Consider the following 15557-nt stretch of genomic DNA (forward strand, 5'->3'; position numbering starts at 1 on the left):
CATGAAGCCTGGGATTCAGGACCTCAGGCCCTCAAGCTCCCCCCCGAGGAGAGGTGGTTCTGATCATCTTAATACTTCTCAAGTCCCCAGGGTGAGCAGACCACGAGGGCGCCTACCACCTCGGGGCTGGGCGCCCGCCAGCGGAGCAAGCATGCCTTCTTTGAGCCCCAAAGGCGCCCCAAATCCCATCCATCCTGTGCTGTGACCCCAGGTCGGCCCTGCTGCACCGCCCGCTCCCACACAAGCAGCGGGGTCCCCAGTGCGCGGGAGGGGCCACCGCGGGAGGGGGGGCAGGGGCGACGAGGGAGCTAGCTAGGAGGGCAAGGAGCCCAGCGTTCCACGTGCGCGGGGCGGAGCTGGGATCCCCCGGAACCACGTGGGGCCCGGACCGCCCGCCATGCTCCGCGGGACACCGCGAGCTCCACGTGCGCGGGGCGGGGCCGGCCGGTGCCTCTCAACAGAGGCGGACACCGAACCCCAGCCAGGCGAGTAAACCGCAGCGTGCAGAGCAGGACGGGCGGCGCGGGCAGAGGGCGGGGCTTGGAGGGCGGGGCCGGCGGCGGCGTATAAAAGGCGCTGCGCGGAGCCGGTTAACGTAGTGGCCACGCCGGCAAAGCGGGTTCTCTCTGTTGGGAGGCGAGCGCCCCGTGTCCGGCCCTGTCCGGCCCTGTCCTGCGCGGCCGGCGCGGCAGCATGGCGGGCTCGGGCCCGAAGCGGCGCGCGGCTGCGGCCCCCGCGGCGGCCGAGGAGGAGGAGCGGCAGGCGCGGGAGCGGATGCTGGCGGCGCAGCGCGCGGATTGCGCGGAGGGCGAGGGTGTGACCCTGAAGCGCAACATCACGCTGCTCAATGGCGTGGCCATCATCGTGGGCACCATCATCGGCTCGGGCATCTTCGTGACGCCCACCGGCGTGCTCAAGGAGGCGGGCTCGCCGGGGCTGGCGCTGGTGGTTTGGGCCGTGTGCGGCGTGTTCTCCATCGTGGGCGCGCTTTGCTACGCAGAGCTCGGCACCACCATCACCAAGTCGGGCGGCGACTACGCCTACATGCTCGAGGTCTACGGCTCGCTGCCCGCCTTTCTCAAGCTCTGGATCGAGCTGCTCATCATCCGGCCCTCCTCGCAGTACATCGTGGCGCTCGTCTTCGCCACGTACTTGCTCAAGCCGCTCTTCCCCACCTGCCCGGTGCCCGAGGAGGCCTCCAAGCTCGTGGCCTGCCTCTGCGTGCGTGAGTATCGGCCTCGGGACCCCGGCGGGCGGGCGGGTGGCGGGCGCCGAGCCGAGGCCGCCGCGCGCCCGCGTCCCGGGCCCCTCCCGGCACTCCTGGACCATGCTCACATTCCGCGGCCCCGGGCCGACCCCGCAGTTTTAGACTGAGGGCACTAGCCCCAGAACCCACGTGCGTTTCATTCATTCGTTTCCTCACCGCCTTGGGAATTCGGCAGACAGCAAGCAGGGTCTCCGCCCTGAGCCTCAGGCCGGAACTAACCTTTCCACTTAGTCCATCCAGAGCTCTTGGAGCTGAAGCAATATCCTTACTTTCTTGCAAGGCACCCACGTGGAGTGCTTGAATTTCAAAAGCCAACTACCTGTCTGTTTGAGTTCCCAAAGGAAACTCCCTTTTTCAAGAGAGAAATCGTAGTTTAAAAAGAAAAATAACCAAAAAAAAAACCCCACACCTCATTCAAACCAGCTAATCAGGAAAGGCTGACTCATACAAAACCAAATAGTAATAAGATTCTGTGTGGGCAGTGAATGAGTTGCTCGCGTAGGCAGCAGTGTTGAGTGCCCTGAAGGTTGCCTAGTGAGTTGTAAAAGAGAGGTGCTTGGCTGAAACTTAAATGTGTGCAGGGTGGCTTTGGGGTCCCATGCTGTGCTGAAATACAGCCATTGGGTACAGTCCAAATGTTGGTGGATAAGGCCCCAGTATGTTGGTGGAGGAGGTCCTGGTACGTTGGTGGGCTGTTTTCTGGTGGGATTTCAGGAAAAAAAAAAAATCACTTGTACCAAAAGCCACGCAATTTTCTTTGCTTTGTGGCTGCTGCAGTTTTCCGCCTACACCTTGGCGAACGTCTAAGGAGGCTTGCAAGACGGAAGTGTCCTGCTTTCAGAGCTGCCCCCTAATTTGAGGCTCTGTCTGCACCTTGACGGTGCACAGAAGTGCAGAGCTAACAGGGCTGGTTTGTGGTTTCTGTCCGAGCCCCAAGACTCAGGGGACTGTGCCATCCCTTGGAGCGGCTTCTGACCAGCAGGACATGCTGATGCTGTTGGGATTCTGAGCCTGGGGACCAGCTTCCCGCATAAGCTCACTGCGTGGTGGTGGTAGTGTTGAGGGGCTTTCAGAACTCTGAGGCATGCTCTGGGAAGTGGTGACCCCAGGAGACCTGACACCCTGACAGAGCAGCTACGCTGTGTGTGGGGGGGAGCATTTTGCCTTTTGGGGGAGACTCAGCGATGAGGATCTCAGCTTATAAAAACTTTTGGTCCAAATCTAGGAATAGTCACAGCAACAGTCGATCTGCCTGAGGACGGGGGAACCTGTGGCTTCTGGTGGGCTTCTCAGACGGTGCTTTGGGCTGAGTAAGGTAAAGCCCCGATTAAAGAATTTTAATTGTGCGATTTTCATCATTGTTAGGTCTTATTTAGTGTTTCGGCCCAGGACGTAATGACGTGATACTGCCTTTAAAGGGCCCACTTTCTAGTCTTGTGCGATTTTCATCATTGTTAGGTCTTATTTAGTGTTTCGGCCCAGGACGTAATGACGTGATACTGCCTTTAAAGGGCCCACTTTCTAGTCTTGGAAAATGGATCCCTTACTTTGTTAAACTTTTAGGTTTAAGCAGGTAAAGGCTCGGGGTGGATTCTGGAGGGGCTGTGGCGGGTACACCCTCACCAAGACTCCGGTCACCAGGGTGGAGGGTCATGTGAACAGCACCCCTTTGGGTGTGAGCTGGGTGTTTGTTGCTTTTTCTGATGGAAAGGAGGTTTTCAGTAACAAAAAGGGATACGTTGTCTGCAGGAGTGAGCGCTAGTCTAGAGCCTGCTGTGTCTAGAGGGGGACGTGGGCCTGTCCGAGGCTGGTGGAACTCGGAGCCGCTGGCCCGGGCTGCTCTCACGGGCACAGAGAAAGGTTATGGCCATGCAGGGAGGGGGCCTGCTCTGCGGGGTGCCTGAGAAGGCGGCAAAAAGCCACAAAGTTTCTGAGTGTTGTTCGATTACTTCACACAGGCTGGGTTCTAGAACTTCTCCTCGAGAGGAGAAAGGACCCTCTGCGTCGCGTGCTCCCTGAGCCCCTCCCCACAGGGGGCACGTGCGCCCCTGGCCCAGCAGCCCGTGCTGGTGCCTCACGAGCGGCCCCGGGGCTGCTCTTTGCACAGTGTATCATGGGTTCAGGAGCCACGCTCTTCTCGGTGTTGCTAGTGGATCGTTCCTGTGCCCTGGTCTCGCCCCAGGACAGCTCCTTTCTGCTTGTTGTGACTCAGTTTGGCTTTGGTGCTTAGAATGATCCCACTGACAGTATAGACGGGGGGAGGGGACGAGCCCCTTTTCTGGTAGGTCTGACGAAATGGGGCCCTCTCATGGCGTGGCCCTGGTGTTTCCATGTTTTTAACGAGTCATGAAGGTGAGAAAGGGACACGAGCCCCGTGACTCTTTGCCGATGGCCCCGGGAGTTTGGTTTGCACGGGTTATCTATCGCTTAGCGAGAACTTGGTAGCGTTAGTTTGAGATTCAGGTGACACTGGGTTTATCTTTGCGACAGAAGTCACTGGGGAGAGGAGAGGCTCTCGCCTGGCCGGGTTTTCGTCTGCGATTTCTCTAGCCTTCCTGGCCGCGTCTCTCTGTGATGGGTCCAGGGGGATCTGGAGAGGCTGGACGAGGCATACACAGAGAGGAGCTGCCCAGGGCAGGTACCTGGGAGCCACTGTGGTTCAGAAACAGCTGCGACCTAACTGAGTCCTTTATCTCATGGAGAAGCTCCTAAGGGAAGGCGTCTGAACAGGCTCCCATCTCCCTCTGCCGGATGGGGCCTGTCTGAGTTGTGGTCACTCCTGCCCAGGACACGCAGGTGTCAGGGAAGTGGCTGCAGGCCTGGTCGCCCGCCCTTCTGCCTCTCCCACTGCGGAGGACGGCCGCCCGGACCCCCCAGTTGTCATGCACGTCACCCGTCCATCTTGTAGAACCTGGCAGGTCTGCTGGTGGCCAAGAGTGGGACTCTGCGTCCCCTTCCGGCTTGGTGGCCCTCGGTGTGGCCTGGAAAGCGCTGCCTTCCTGCCTTCTCACAGGGGACAGAGCGGGTTGCCCAGGCTCCCCTAGATGAGCTGCCCCCGCCCCAGTCACCCTTCCTCCCGCACACCTGCGTGGAGTGGGGGCAGGGGGTCCTCAGCTGTTGTTCCTCTAGGGACCCGTGACCTGAGATATTTTCCACTGGTGTCAGGCAAAGAGCCTGCGTTCTGCACGTGGACAGACCTGGGTTCTGATTTGAGGAATTCGCGGGCCCTCCTAGCCTCAGTTTCCGCATCTGACATGGGGGTTCGTGGGGGGTGTCTGTGAGGAGCCCCGGCCACTGCGTGTCTAACGAGCATGGCACCCGGGGACCCCGGTCACATGGCGGCTGTGCCCTCCCTTCTGGCGTTCGCCCTTGACCTCTTGAGCCGCCCTGCAAACTGCTCTCCGCCCGTCTATTAGCGGAAAGAAGGAAGGAGAGCGTTGAGGAGGAGGGAGGCCTGCGTCTCCCTGTCAGGAGCCGAGCTTAGCTGCCCATCGCACAGGCGGCACCGCGGCCTTGCCGGGGGCGGGGGGGGGGGGTGGCCCCGCCCAGGGCTGGGGCACAGCTGTCCCCCGCAGGGGAGGGTGCAGATGAGGCAGGGGTTTGGTGGCTGGGGGTGAGCTGTGGCCAGCTGGCTCCAGGCTAAGTTGGTCGTTGGGGTCATGAGCCGAAGGGGGTGGGGGGTGGCAGCACGCCCTCCCCCCAGGCTTCCCGGCGTGTCCACCGCTGTGTCCCCGGGCCTCAAACCAGGCCTGTCACAGCGAGGCTGGCACACAGCCCGAGGCCGGCTCAGGGTGTCTGGACGCCTGCCAGCCGCCCGGCCTGAACCCCTCGCCACGTGAAGCAGAGGCTTCTGGGTGTTTCCAAGGAGCTGGCAACCCCAGAATCGCGAGCTGTGAGCTGAGTGTAGACGATAGCATGGTAATTAGCCCTGAAATCCGACTTCCTGGGCCAGACATGAAAGCGCTCCGGCTCGAGTCACGGGGCGTGGCGGGTACTTCACAGAGCGCATGACTGAGGGAGGGCGTTTCTGACCCTTTTCCTCTGGGTCACGGACCCCTTTGATGATCCCATGGAATGTGCAGACCCTGCTCAGAGGTGTCCACCCTGCCCGTTCACCCCAGACTCGCGGTGAGAGCTTCCCAGAACCCCGGGGCCCCGTCCGGGTTGGGAGCCTCCCCCCGCCCCCCAAGAGCAGTGCCCCCGGTACGGCATAAACGGCCCAGCCTTTGAAATCAGTGTCATCACCCCCACTTTACAGCCAGGGAGACTGCGGCGCGGTGGGCGGGAGCCGGGGCTGTGGTGCCCTTCCCCTCCGGAGCCGCCTCTGTCATCCGGCGTGGGGACACGGCCGTGTCCGTGCTGGGGGTATCAGGCGTCCGGGACAGTGTCGGTTGCCATGTCCAGGCGCCAGGTCTTCAGGGGCACACACTAGTGGATCTGGGGTGTGTGTGTGTCCTGGGCTCTCCGGGAAGCACTGCCCCCGCACTGTGGGGAGTCGGACCCCTTATAGGAAACCATCTAGAAAAACCTCCGTCTTCCTCTCAGAACTTTGCAAACGAGCTTCCAGGGCAGGGTGGCTGACAGGTGCCCCATGGGTTCCATCTACCCAGTGGCCACGGGCCCTGTCCCATGCCCACGCTGGCCTCCAGTTCCTGTCCACTCCGGTGACTCACAGCAGGTGCCGGGGACCGGGGGGCACGTGATTCCACACCCCCAGTCAGTCAGGGTAACCTTCCCGGGCCCTTGTCTGGATTACTGGCTGGGGGAGCTGTCCAGAGCACGCCTGTCCCCACCAACGGGCCTTGTCCTGTCCTCTCCCCCCAGCAGGACCACTGCCCAGCCCAGCAGCTTCTTGGCTCGATGGTTGGGGTCCCCTGTACCTCCTGGCAGGAGTCCCCACCCAGCTCTCTCCTCAGTCCTGGCAGGATCCTGCATTCTTGCTTGGGAGTGGGGGTTGGCCGGGCAGCCGGAGGGAGGGGTGTGGTTTTCCCCCTTGCCTGTGTGTCCAGACCTGCCTTCAGGCAGGGGCGTCCTCCGGGCTGCGCCACCCTCCCCCCCGGGGGATGCGCCTGCTCTGGGAAGCCTCCGGCCTGCTGCAGGGAACCCAATCTGCCCTCTGCGTCACCCTGACCTTGGCTGCTGGCTGGCAGCCTGATCGTCTGTGAGTCGCCCCGAGTGTAGCCAGTACGGAACCGAGGCCCCTGCCCAGAGACGTGGGCCCGTGGCCCCCCGTAACCCCGTGGCCCCCTAGCGCTTTGTCCCTGTCCACGTGAGCTGCCCAAGGCCGGTACAAGATTCAGCCCTCAGCATGGATGATGGCTGCAGGGCTGTGTCCTCAGCTGGTCCCCTTCTAGGGCACCCTGTCAGCCTGAGTCAGCTGGCAGGCCTGCGAGGGCCCTGGCTCCGGCTCTCCGGCTGCGTGACCTGGGGCCTGGGTGCTGGGCCTCGCGGGGCCTGTTTCAGAGCCTGGAGCACAGTGGGGTGATCACGTTGTGCCTGCAGAGGGCGTGTGATTGGCCGGCCCCTCACGGCGAGGGTCTGGTGTTGGAGGGACTGTCCAGGAACGCAGCACAACAGAGCAGGTGTGTCTGGCACAGCGGCAGGTGGAGGGGCCCTGGCTGGGCACCACACAGCAGCAACCACGTGTTACCAGCCGTGGTGTCAGACCCCTTCAGAGCTGAGGGAAAGGACGAGGCGGGGGTGGGGTGCGTGTGGCTGGGAGGGACGTGGGGAGAGAAGTTGCCCCCAGGCGGCCTGTTCCAGGAGGGGCTGACAGCTCGGGCTGAGGGGCCGGGTTCGGGGGTCTGGGTGGGGAGGGAAGGTCACCAGAGTCCGGTTATGAGCACTTATTCCCGGGTCGGGGGGTTGGGGGGCCAGCTCACCTGCTGAGGCACAGAGGGTCGTCGAGGGTCCACGTCTGGCCTCATCCCAGGTGACCAGGGATTGCCCTCTCGCTGTATGGGGAGGGACTCTCAGCCCGGGCTGTTGTCCAGGGTCGTAGGGTTCTGAAGTCAGCCCTGCCAGGCCCCCCCCGCCCCCCAACCGCGACAGCCTGCTTCTGTGCCCCCCACCCAGCCATCCCCTCCCCTCCACGGGTGTCAGCAGATGTGTGTTCATGGTAGGTGGGGCCCTGTGGGACTTGCTCTGGTTGGTGGGTCTCTTCCCTGGCTGCACCTTGGACCACATGGTCGGAGGACTGACGCCCAGGCCCTCCCAGGCAGAGCCAGGTCTGTAATAGTGCATACAGTGTGTGCTGGGGGAGCCGGGGGGGGGAGCCTGTCACGGGCAGCTGGGGTTGAAGACCCCAGTCGAGTGGCCAGAACATGGGAGTGGGACTTAGGAGGCCTGGGCGTCCTCACCCCACTCCCCTGGTGACTGCTGTGTGACTTCCGGCACATTGGACAACCTCTCTGAGCTCCACTGACCCCAACTAGCAAATGAGGGGGCTGGGTGGATGCTGCAGTGTCCTCTCACCCTCAGGTGCTGCAGCAGGTTTGGGTGGGTGGCGGGGGGATTCCAGACCACAGAGGTGTGAGCCAGGGATGGAGACTAACCACGGAGTCCCCTGCACACACAGCCTCCGCCGTCCTCAGCACGTCTTTACTCAGCAGGCGTGCCAGTCGGCGTGTCTGCATGTTAAAACGCACCCGTGGGGCCAGCAGCAGCATTCCTATTTAGCTGATGAGGAAACAGAGGCTCAGACCCGCTGAGTAACCTGCCCAAGGTCACACAGCATGTTAGAAATCAGGGCCAACTTGGAGGGGGGCTCCCTCCTATGGGCCTGGCTGTCCTTGGGGCTGGGGGTGGAGGCGGGGGGACCTTTGGGAACCTCTGTATTTTGCAGGGCTCTGCTTCAGAAGAACCAAAAAAAGTGAGACTTGAGGGGTTTCTGCTAACTTCAGGGCTCGGGTGTCAGCAGATCTCAGAGTGAACTGAATCTGCCTTTTTCTGGTGTGTTTTGTTTATTATTATTATTTTTAATTTATTTATTTTTGTTTTTGGCTGTGTTTGGGTCTTCATTGCTGCGCAGGGGCTACTCTTCGTTGTGGTGCACGAGCTTCTCATTGCGGTGGCTTCTCTTGTTGTGGAGCACGGGCTCTAGGCACGCGGGCTTCAGAAAGTGTGGCACGTGGGCTCAGTAGTTGTGGCTCGCGGGCTCTAGAGCGCAGCCTCAGTAGTTGTGGTGCACGGGCTTAGTTGCTCCACGGCATGTGGGATCTTCCCAGACTAGGGATCAAACCCGTGTCCCCTGCCTTGGCAGGCAGACTCCCAACCACTGCGCCTCCAGGGAAGTCCTGGTGTGTTTTGAAATGAAGTGTCAGCCCTGTTCCTGATGCGCGCTGAGACCCCCACCACCAAGCAAGGGGAGCTCTGTGGCCAGGCGTCACCCAGCCCCAGTTAAAAATGGAAAACGTGAAACACGTTCCAGGGCTGGTCGCATCTGAAAATGTGACTCGGCCTGTTAGCAATTCTTTTTGCAGGAAATCAGTGGCTCGACAAGGGTGGGGGTGTTGGAGGGGCATCGTCCCAACTGGACTGAGGTGTCGCATCCGTTGGCTCCTGTGGCCACTGCCTCTCTCCGCGGAGATCAGACACTGGAATTGGAGCCCTTGGTCCCACCTGAGCAGCCCCTGCCCCTGAGAATTCCTTCATTTTCTTTCAGTTTTCCAGACTCTCTGGAGGCTCCGATCTGGAGTGGCCGGTGGTGGGGTCCTGGGTGGGTCAGGAGCTGGCCCGTCACCCTGAGCGGGCTCTGTATTTGAGCGCGCCTGGAAGCGAGGTCGGCCTTCTCAGGTGTTCGGGGTACAGTTGGGTCCTGTGCGTGCGCTCTCTTAGAGCCAGTAAAGGTGAATTACACGTCGTGAAGTCACCCACTGGTTCTCCCTGAACTGCCAGAAATGCAGGTTCTCGGGCCTGCCCAGTCAGACGCTCTGGGTTGCGGGGACCTGTTTTACGAGGTCCTCAGGGATTCTGATAGGCTCCGGGGTGGGGGAGACCTATCTGTTGTTAGGAGGCAGCAGAGTTAGGGCAGGAGGGGAAGGCGCTGGGTTGTGGGGGCACAGGCCATCGGGGGGGCCGGGCCTGGGGTGGAGGGGGCTCTCACCAAGCCCAGCGGATACCTGGGTGTCCAGGACCAGAGTGGAGGCCCCGATGCACCAGGCACCCACTGTGAACCCCGGGTCCCCGTGTGCTGGGCGATTTTGGACAGTAGAGTAAAGGCAGGACAAGAATGCCAGAGCAACTGGACGCTTTGTCGGTGGTCACTCTCCCAGCCGCCTGGGTCACGCAAGCCCAGGCTTTCCCTGGCCACAGTCGAGGAGCCTCGGCCCACCTGCAGCCGGGGCTCCGGGTCCAGGTGCCCAGCGGGTGCAGCTGTTTGGCGGGTAGAGCTCCGGACGGCAGGTGGGCCGGCTGCCTGGGCCCAGGGCTCGTCCGGCCTCAGTCACGGTAGTCAGCTCCTGCTGCTCTCCGGCCCCGTGACAGCTGCTGCCCCAAGAGACCGGGCTGGCCCGGCTTCCTGCAGCAGGCCCCGCCTGCCAGCCACTTCCGCTCCCGTCTCGGGGGCCGCCGGGGGTAAAACGGGGCTCCTCTGCCTGGCGTCTGGGCCCCTCCCACCTGTGTGGGGTGGCAGTTACCGCTGGGCCTCAGACTGGCTTTGCCTCAAGTATTAGCCCTTTTTCTTAGGCGTCCTGAAGCCACGTACAGAAAGCACCTTCTTCAGAGACTCATTTGAGGACGCCCCTGGCGGCTTCGTAGGACTCACTTGGTAGTGAGGTTCTAGGCTCTGGGGCTCTGACCTGTGGACCCTGCATGAAACCCAAGTGATACCTGCACTCCCCTTTCCATCCTGGAGGGGGACGGTCCCTACAGACGCTGGGCCGGGGACGAGAGAGGGTCCACGGCTGCAGCCCCATCAGAGACGTGGGGACAGTAGGTGGGTTTTCTGATGAGTGGGGGGCCAGCCAGTCCCCCGGTGCTCTGCTTTCAGATGGTTCTCTTGGCCTCGGTCATGCCGTTGTCTGGTGTGTTTGTCCTCGAGTCAGCAGAGGGGGTGAGGGTGAGGGGACCCCCGGGAGTGCCGGGGACGCTGAGTGATGGAGAGCACGCAGCAGGTGCTCATACTTGGCCCTCGTTGCCGGGTTTGTTGAAGATTTTGTTACTGGCGATACACAAAATCCAGGGGCAGCCCTGGTCACTGGGCCTGATAAATCCCAGCAGGGTGTCACCCTCTGTCAGAGAGGGAAATGGATTTGGGTGTGTGGTTTCTTTTGTTTTTTTTTTTAACTTAAAAAATTTTTAATTTTATTTTCGAGTATAGTTGATTAACAATGTTGTGTTAGTTTCAGGTGTACAGCAAACTGACTCAGTTATACATATACACATAGCTATTCTTTTTCGAATTCTTTTCCCATTTAGGTGGTTACAGAACATTGAGCAGAGGGACTTCCCTGGCGGTCCGGTGGCTAAGACTCCGCGCTCCCACTGCAGGGGTGCGGGTTCGGGGACTAAGGTTTGGGTGTTTTTTGTTTTGTTTTGTTCTGGTGTTTTAAAATGAAAACAGGTCCCCTTGCATTTCAGGCTCTCCCTTGCGAGTGAGACAGCCCGGCGGCTGCGCAGCCTGTACCAGGGGGCTGGGAGGCTGGCCCTCAGTGGCTGACAGCTGACAGCAGCCTGTGTGTGAAGAGTTGTCATCAGGAGGTGGACCCTGGGGCCTGGAGAGTGAGATAACTGGTCAGGCCGGGGTGAGAGGTCACGTCAGGCAAGGCTGGGCAGGAGCCTTTGGGAACTGCTCAGATAAGCGCCCTCCCAGAGACTGGTGGCACCCGTCCCATTTGTACGCTGGTGGGCGGAGCAGTGGCAGCTCCCCACCGGCCACCCTGTGCTCAGGGTCTGGGAGGGTCCCGGAGGCACTACCCAAGGAGGGGGGTCCTGAGAAATAACAGATGGGGGAGCTGCCGTGCATCCCCGAGCCCGTGGGCCAGCCCCTGTCCTCGGCCCGGGTGGCCCCCTGGGCACGTGTGGCCCTTGCGGTCTGCAGACGGGACTCTGAACTCAAGCCACCTGGTCCGCCAGGCCGCAACTGGAGTTGGCGCTCATGGCCCGGCTCTAAGTGTGACCAGCTGTCCCCAGGGCCATGGGGTGAGAGCAGCCCAAGAGGCCAGCCAAGGGGTTCTCCCTCCCCCACTGGGCAGCACTTCCTGCTGTCTCAGGCATGAGCATGGGGTACGGGTGGAGCCCCTGGGGTGGGGGGCGGTGGACCAGGGTGTGAGTGCGAGTTCGTGGGTCCGTTGGCAGAGGAACGGTGACTTTGCAGAGGGTGGCGGGCCGTCCAGCACAGCCCCGGGGCCCCCGGCTCATTTGCGAGGTTGAGCTGGGGTGCCCCTGCAGGCCAGCTAGGTGACTGTGTCGCGGCGGGATGAGGGCAGGACAGGCACAGCCCTGAAGGGCGGGCTTCCCGCTTGGCCTGTGGCACCAGCCGCCAGGCCCCGCCTGCTCCCGCCTTCTGCACGCAGCCCACTGCCGCTCCTCTCCGGAGGCCGCTGGGCTCTATCTCCCCGGCCCCAGCTGTTGCGGGGTGCTTATCTGGGGGTGCTGGCACGGGGAACCCCGAGGGGGCCGGCTGCCAGCTGGGGTGCCCTCCCGCCAGTGTGCTGGCCTCACCCAGCAGCCCGCCTGTGGGTGCGCTGGGGTAGACTGTCCTCCCCCTGCCACGCAGCGCAGATGGGGGTACTGCCGGGAGTAGCGGTAGTGGGAGCAGCAGACCCTGTGTGACGCCCGGAGCCTCTCTTGTCCCTGTCATCCCCCTCCGTCCTGCGGGTGTGGAAGCTGAGGCTCTGAAGAGTCAGGCACCTTGTCCAGGTGACGGGGCCTAAAACCAGTGTAGCCGAGAGGCAAATCCAGCCTCCCAGACAGCCTCCCAGCACTGCTTTCCTTAAGGCTGAGAGACACGGGCCCTAGTGAATCCCTTGATTTACTTCAGATTCTGTTTCATTTCAGAGTTTTTTAGAAAGGACACTGGGGAGGATAATAAAGCGTTTGTTTACTCATCAGCTGAAGTCAGTGGACATTAAAGTTTCATCATATGTCTCAGTTCTTCTTTCTATAAAGGAAATGAATATTACAAAGTCCACTTTGTTCTGGGATCCAGCCCATTCCCCTCCCTACTGCAGACGGCCAGCCCGGCCTTGCCTGTCTACTCTCTGACACGGAGCTGAGCTCAAGGAACAATACCTTCTGTCCACAGGGGCTCGGACACCTGCCGGGTGGGCTGCGCTCTGCACAGGCAGGGTGGCACCCTGTGTTCCTGAAGGGGAGGGCCTTGGGTCGGTAGAGGAGGGGCCCTGGGCCTCGGTCCGTCCCGCCCCCAGTGACCACTGCAGGGGGATGGCCCTGGGGCTGGGGCTCTGGGCCAGCCACACCCCCTTCCTGGATCCTCCAGGTCCTTGTCTGTGAGGTGGGGAGAGGTGCCCCTGCTCCCCTTGGGGTGCACACCCCAAATGGGGTGAGTCAAACCAGGTGAGTGGTGCAGCGGTAACAGTGAGGGCAGCTGGGCAGGGCTGGCGGCGGGAAGAGCCACCTCCCCGTGTGTGGCTTGGCCACGGCTCTCCCCACTTCCTTCCTGGCACGAATGGAGGAGTGTGATGCAATCTGTCAGCCTGTTGGCGCATCCGGAAGGGAAGGCCTCAGGGCTGTCACATTCCCCATAATGTGCGACTGTCCTGGAATAGCCCCCTCCCCGCCTTACTGTGCCCAGGCTCCCTGGGGCCAGTGATGGGAAGGAACCTGGGCTGCCCTCCAAGGCCCCCTCACCCTGGGTCCCAGCCACGTGGCAGGTCGCACCAGCCTGGATGCCCAGGAGAAGGTAATTCTGCTGTTCAACCTCCTCCCCTGCCCCTGCCCCCGACCTGGCGGTGGGAGATCAGACGGGCCTCAGAGATCTGGGTCTGCCCCTAGCACCGTGTACAGGGGTCCTCTCTGAGCCTCTGTTTCCTCTTCTGTGCTGGGAATGGCAGTGCTGATGTACTTAATACAGGACAGCTGTCTCTGCATTGGTCCCGAGGGCCCAAACTGAGAGTGTGTCCACCCCAGAGCCACACGGCGGAGGTCACTGGTCCTGTTTGTCCCTTGCACACGTCGGCCCCCTCATCTGAGCCCGAGCTCAGCTCCTGCTGCCGGAGATGGCTTCAGTGCTGTGCCAGGGATACCCTGTCCCCCTGTTCTCACAGCCTCGTGTAAGCGCCACTACCCTGAGGTAGCTCATTTTGCCACGAGCCTCTGACAGGTGCAGCCTCGGCCCGGGTCCCCACGAGTGAGGGCCCCTCCAGGTGGCTCTTTGCCTTCGTATCTGGTCTGGGAACATCTGAGGGTTTCAGTTTAGGGGTAGCAGCCAAAAGCAACTGGTTTTGAAAGTTTTCAGCCTGAGCTTCCTGAGGGCGTAGCGAACAGTCGTGGTCAGCCGCCGCGTCGGCCAGGCTTAGGGCAGCAGAGAGAAAGTGATGGGGCGGGGGCGGTATTTGGGTGTCAGTTAATTTCTGGAAGAGCTAAGCGTGGGCGGGGTGCAGTGTGGGCCCCTGGTCCTAACCAGAGCTCAGGGGGCCATGTCCTGTTTTCCTCACACCTGAACTGTCAGGTCTCATCTAGTTAAACAGCGTGGATTTATTTCGTTGTGGCCTTTCCCTCACGTTGTAAAAGTACACGTAATTGATTTAGCTGGGGGAAGAAGCCACGTGGCATCTGCCAGCCCGGGGTTGGTTCTGTCTGGAGCAGAAGCCGGTCCACACTTTCTCACCCAGCGCAGCCCTTGGGAAAAGCCAGTGTGTGCGGGGCATGGTGGACAGACGCCCTTCCCTTGGGTCCAGGCTGTGCTGGTTAAGGTTCGACCGCCAGCCTGCCGAGAATAAAAGGCCCCATCTGCGCCCCGGCCATCTCCCGGGGTGGCTGGCGTCAGCAGTGGCGTGGGCACTGGAGCGCTGGCCTCGCGGCGTGCGTGTTTCCGCGTGCGGCCCGGCCGAGAGGCGGGGGCCGCCGAGCGGGAAGGCACGGGTGCTGAGTGTTGGTTTGCTGCCTTTGTTTTAATCTCATTTTGCTTTGTGGTGAGCTTGCAGAGGGGCTGCTGGCGAGGCCCCTGAACACTGAGCGCTGCCCCCACCTCTGCTCAGGACTTGGAGGGTCTCCCTGGGTTCCCAGGCGGGGCCCGCGTGTGTCGGCGCATTGGGGGAGCCTGGCTTAGCTGCCCGCCCCCCGTGTCTCCTCTCCCTCCCCCTGGTGGTGACTGGCATGGAGTTTGGGGCTTCAGTATCTGCTGTGACACCAGCCGCAGAGTTCCTGCTCGTTTGTTTGCTATTCTCACCACTGGGAGCCTGGGCTGTGCATCTCCTTCAGCCCCCGTGGACCCCCCCCCCCCCGGACTTGTCAGGCTGATGCCACACCCCTTGTGCCCCTGTGGGATCCTACGAGGACCCTCTGAAGAGAGGGTTCCCACCTTGAGAAGTTTGGGTGCATGTGGGAGAGCCTGACGCTTGTGCTGAAGTGTCAGGTGGGAGCAGAAAGGTGGCTGAGCACCCCCCCCACCCCACCCCCGAGATGGCAGTGTGGGCGTTCAGCCTGCTCTGAGCACAGCGCTCTCCTCGAGGGCTCCTGCAGGAGGGACTCAGGTGGCGGTGACGTGTTGAAATTCATTCATTAGGACAAAAAGGCCTTTTTGGCAGCCTGGGGGCACCTGGGCTCACGGCTGTCTCTCAGCCTGTGACCTCAGGGCTGGGGTTCTCCCCGCCGGCCCCTCTGCCCGCGTCTCCGCGGGACTCACTCGCTGCCCCTGTCTCCACAGTACTGCTCACGGCCGTCAACTGTTACAGCGTGAAGGCCGCCACCCGCGTCCAGGATGCCTTCGCCGCGGCCAAACTCCTGGCGCTGGCCTTGATCATCCTCCTCGGCTTCATCCAGATCGGGAAGGGTGAGTGCAGCCCCTGGGCTCTCCCAGCCTTCCCGGGAGGCCCTGCTGAGCCTGGGGGCCTGTGGGGGGAGGGGGAGGGGTCCCCATCTCTGAGCGCCCGGCCCCAAATCCACTGCCTTAGCTAACGGGTGTCACTGGAGTCGGCGCGTCACGCGGTCCCGGGAGAAGCACTGACACTGAGTTAGGTGGGCTGCACGTCACCTGGCGGGTCGTCCGTCCCAGAGCAGCAGGAGAAACAGGTCCGCCACGCAGAGGCCGCTGTCCTGCCCACATAGGGTGGGCCTGGTGGTGACCGGGGTGGGCGGTGGTTCGTGGGGAGAGCTTGGCGACGCGCCT

The 15557-nt window shown here is 61.9% G+C and overlaps 1 protein-coding gene across 1 annotated transcript in view; it reads left to right on the forward strand.

The window, feature by feature from the left end:
* Positions 1–693: 693 nt before the first annotated feature.
* SLC7A5 (solute carrier family 7 member 5) overlaps positions 694–15557 on the forward strand; it is a gene marked incomplete at its 5' end in the record, with an annotated part of 30348 nt that continues 15484 nt past the window's right edge. The window contains 2 exons of the mRNA XM_082862660.1: positions 694–1225; positions 15096–15221. Coding sequence (XP_082718786.1) covers positions 694–1225; positions 15096–15221 — 658 coding nt within the window. The remainder of the gene's footprint in view (positions 1226–15095; positions 15222–15557) is intronic.

This window comes from Leucopleurus acutus, assembly GCF_964270905.1.
Source record: "Leucopleurus acutus genome assembly, chromosome: 20".
NCBI lineage: Eukaryota > Metazoa > Chordata > Mammalia > Artiodactyla > Delphinidae > Leucopleurus > Leucopleurus acutus.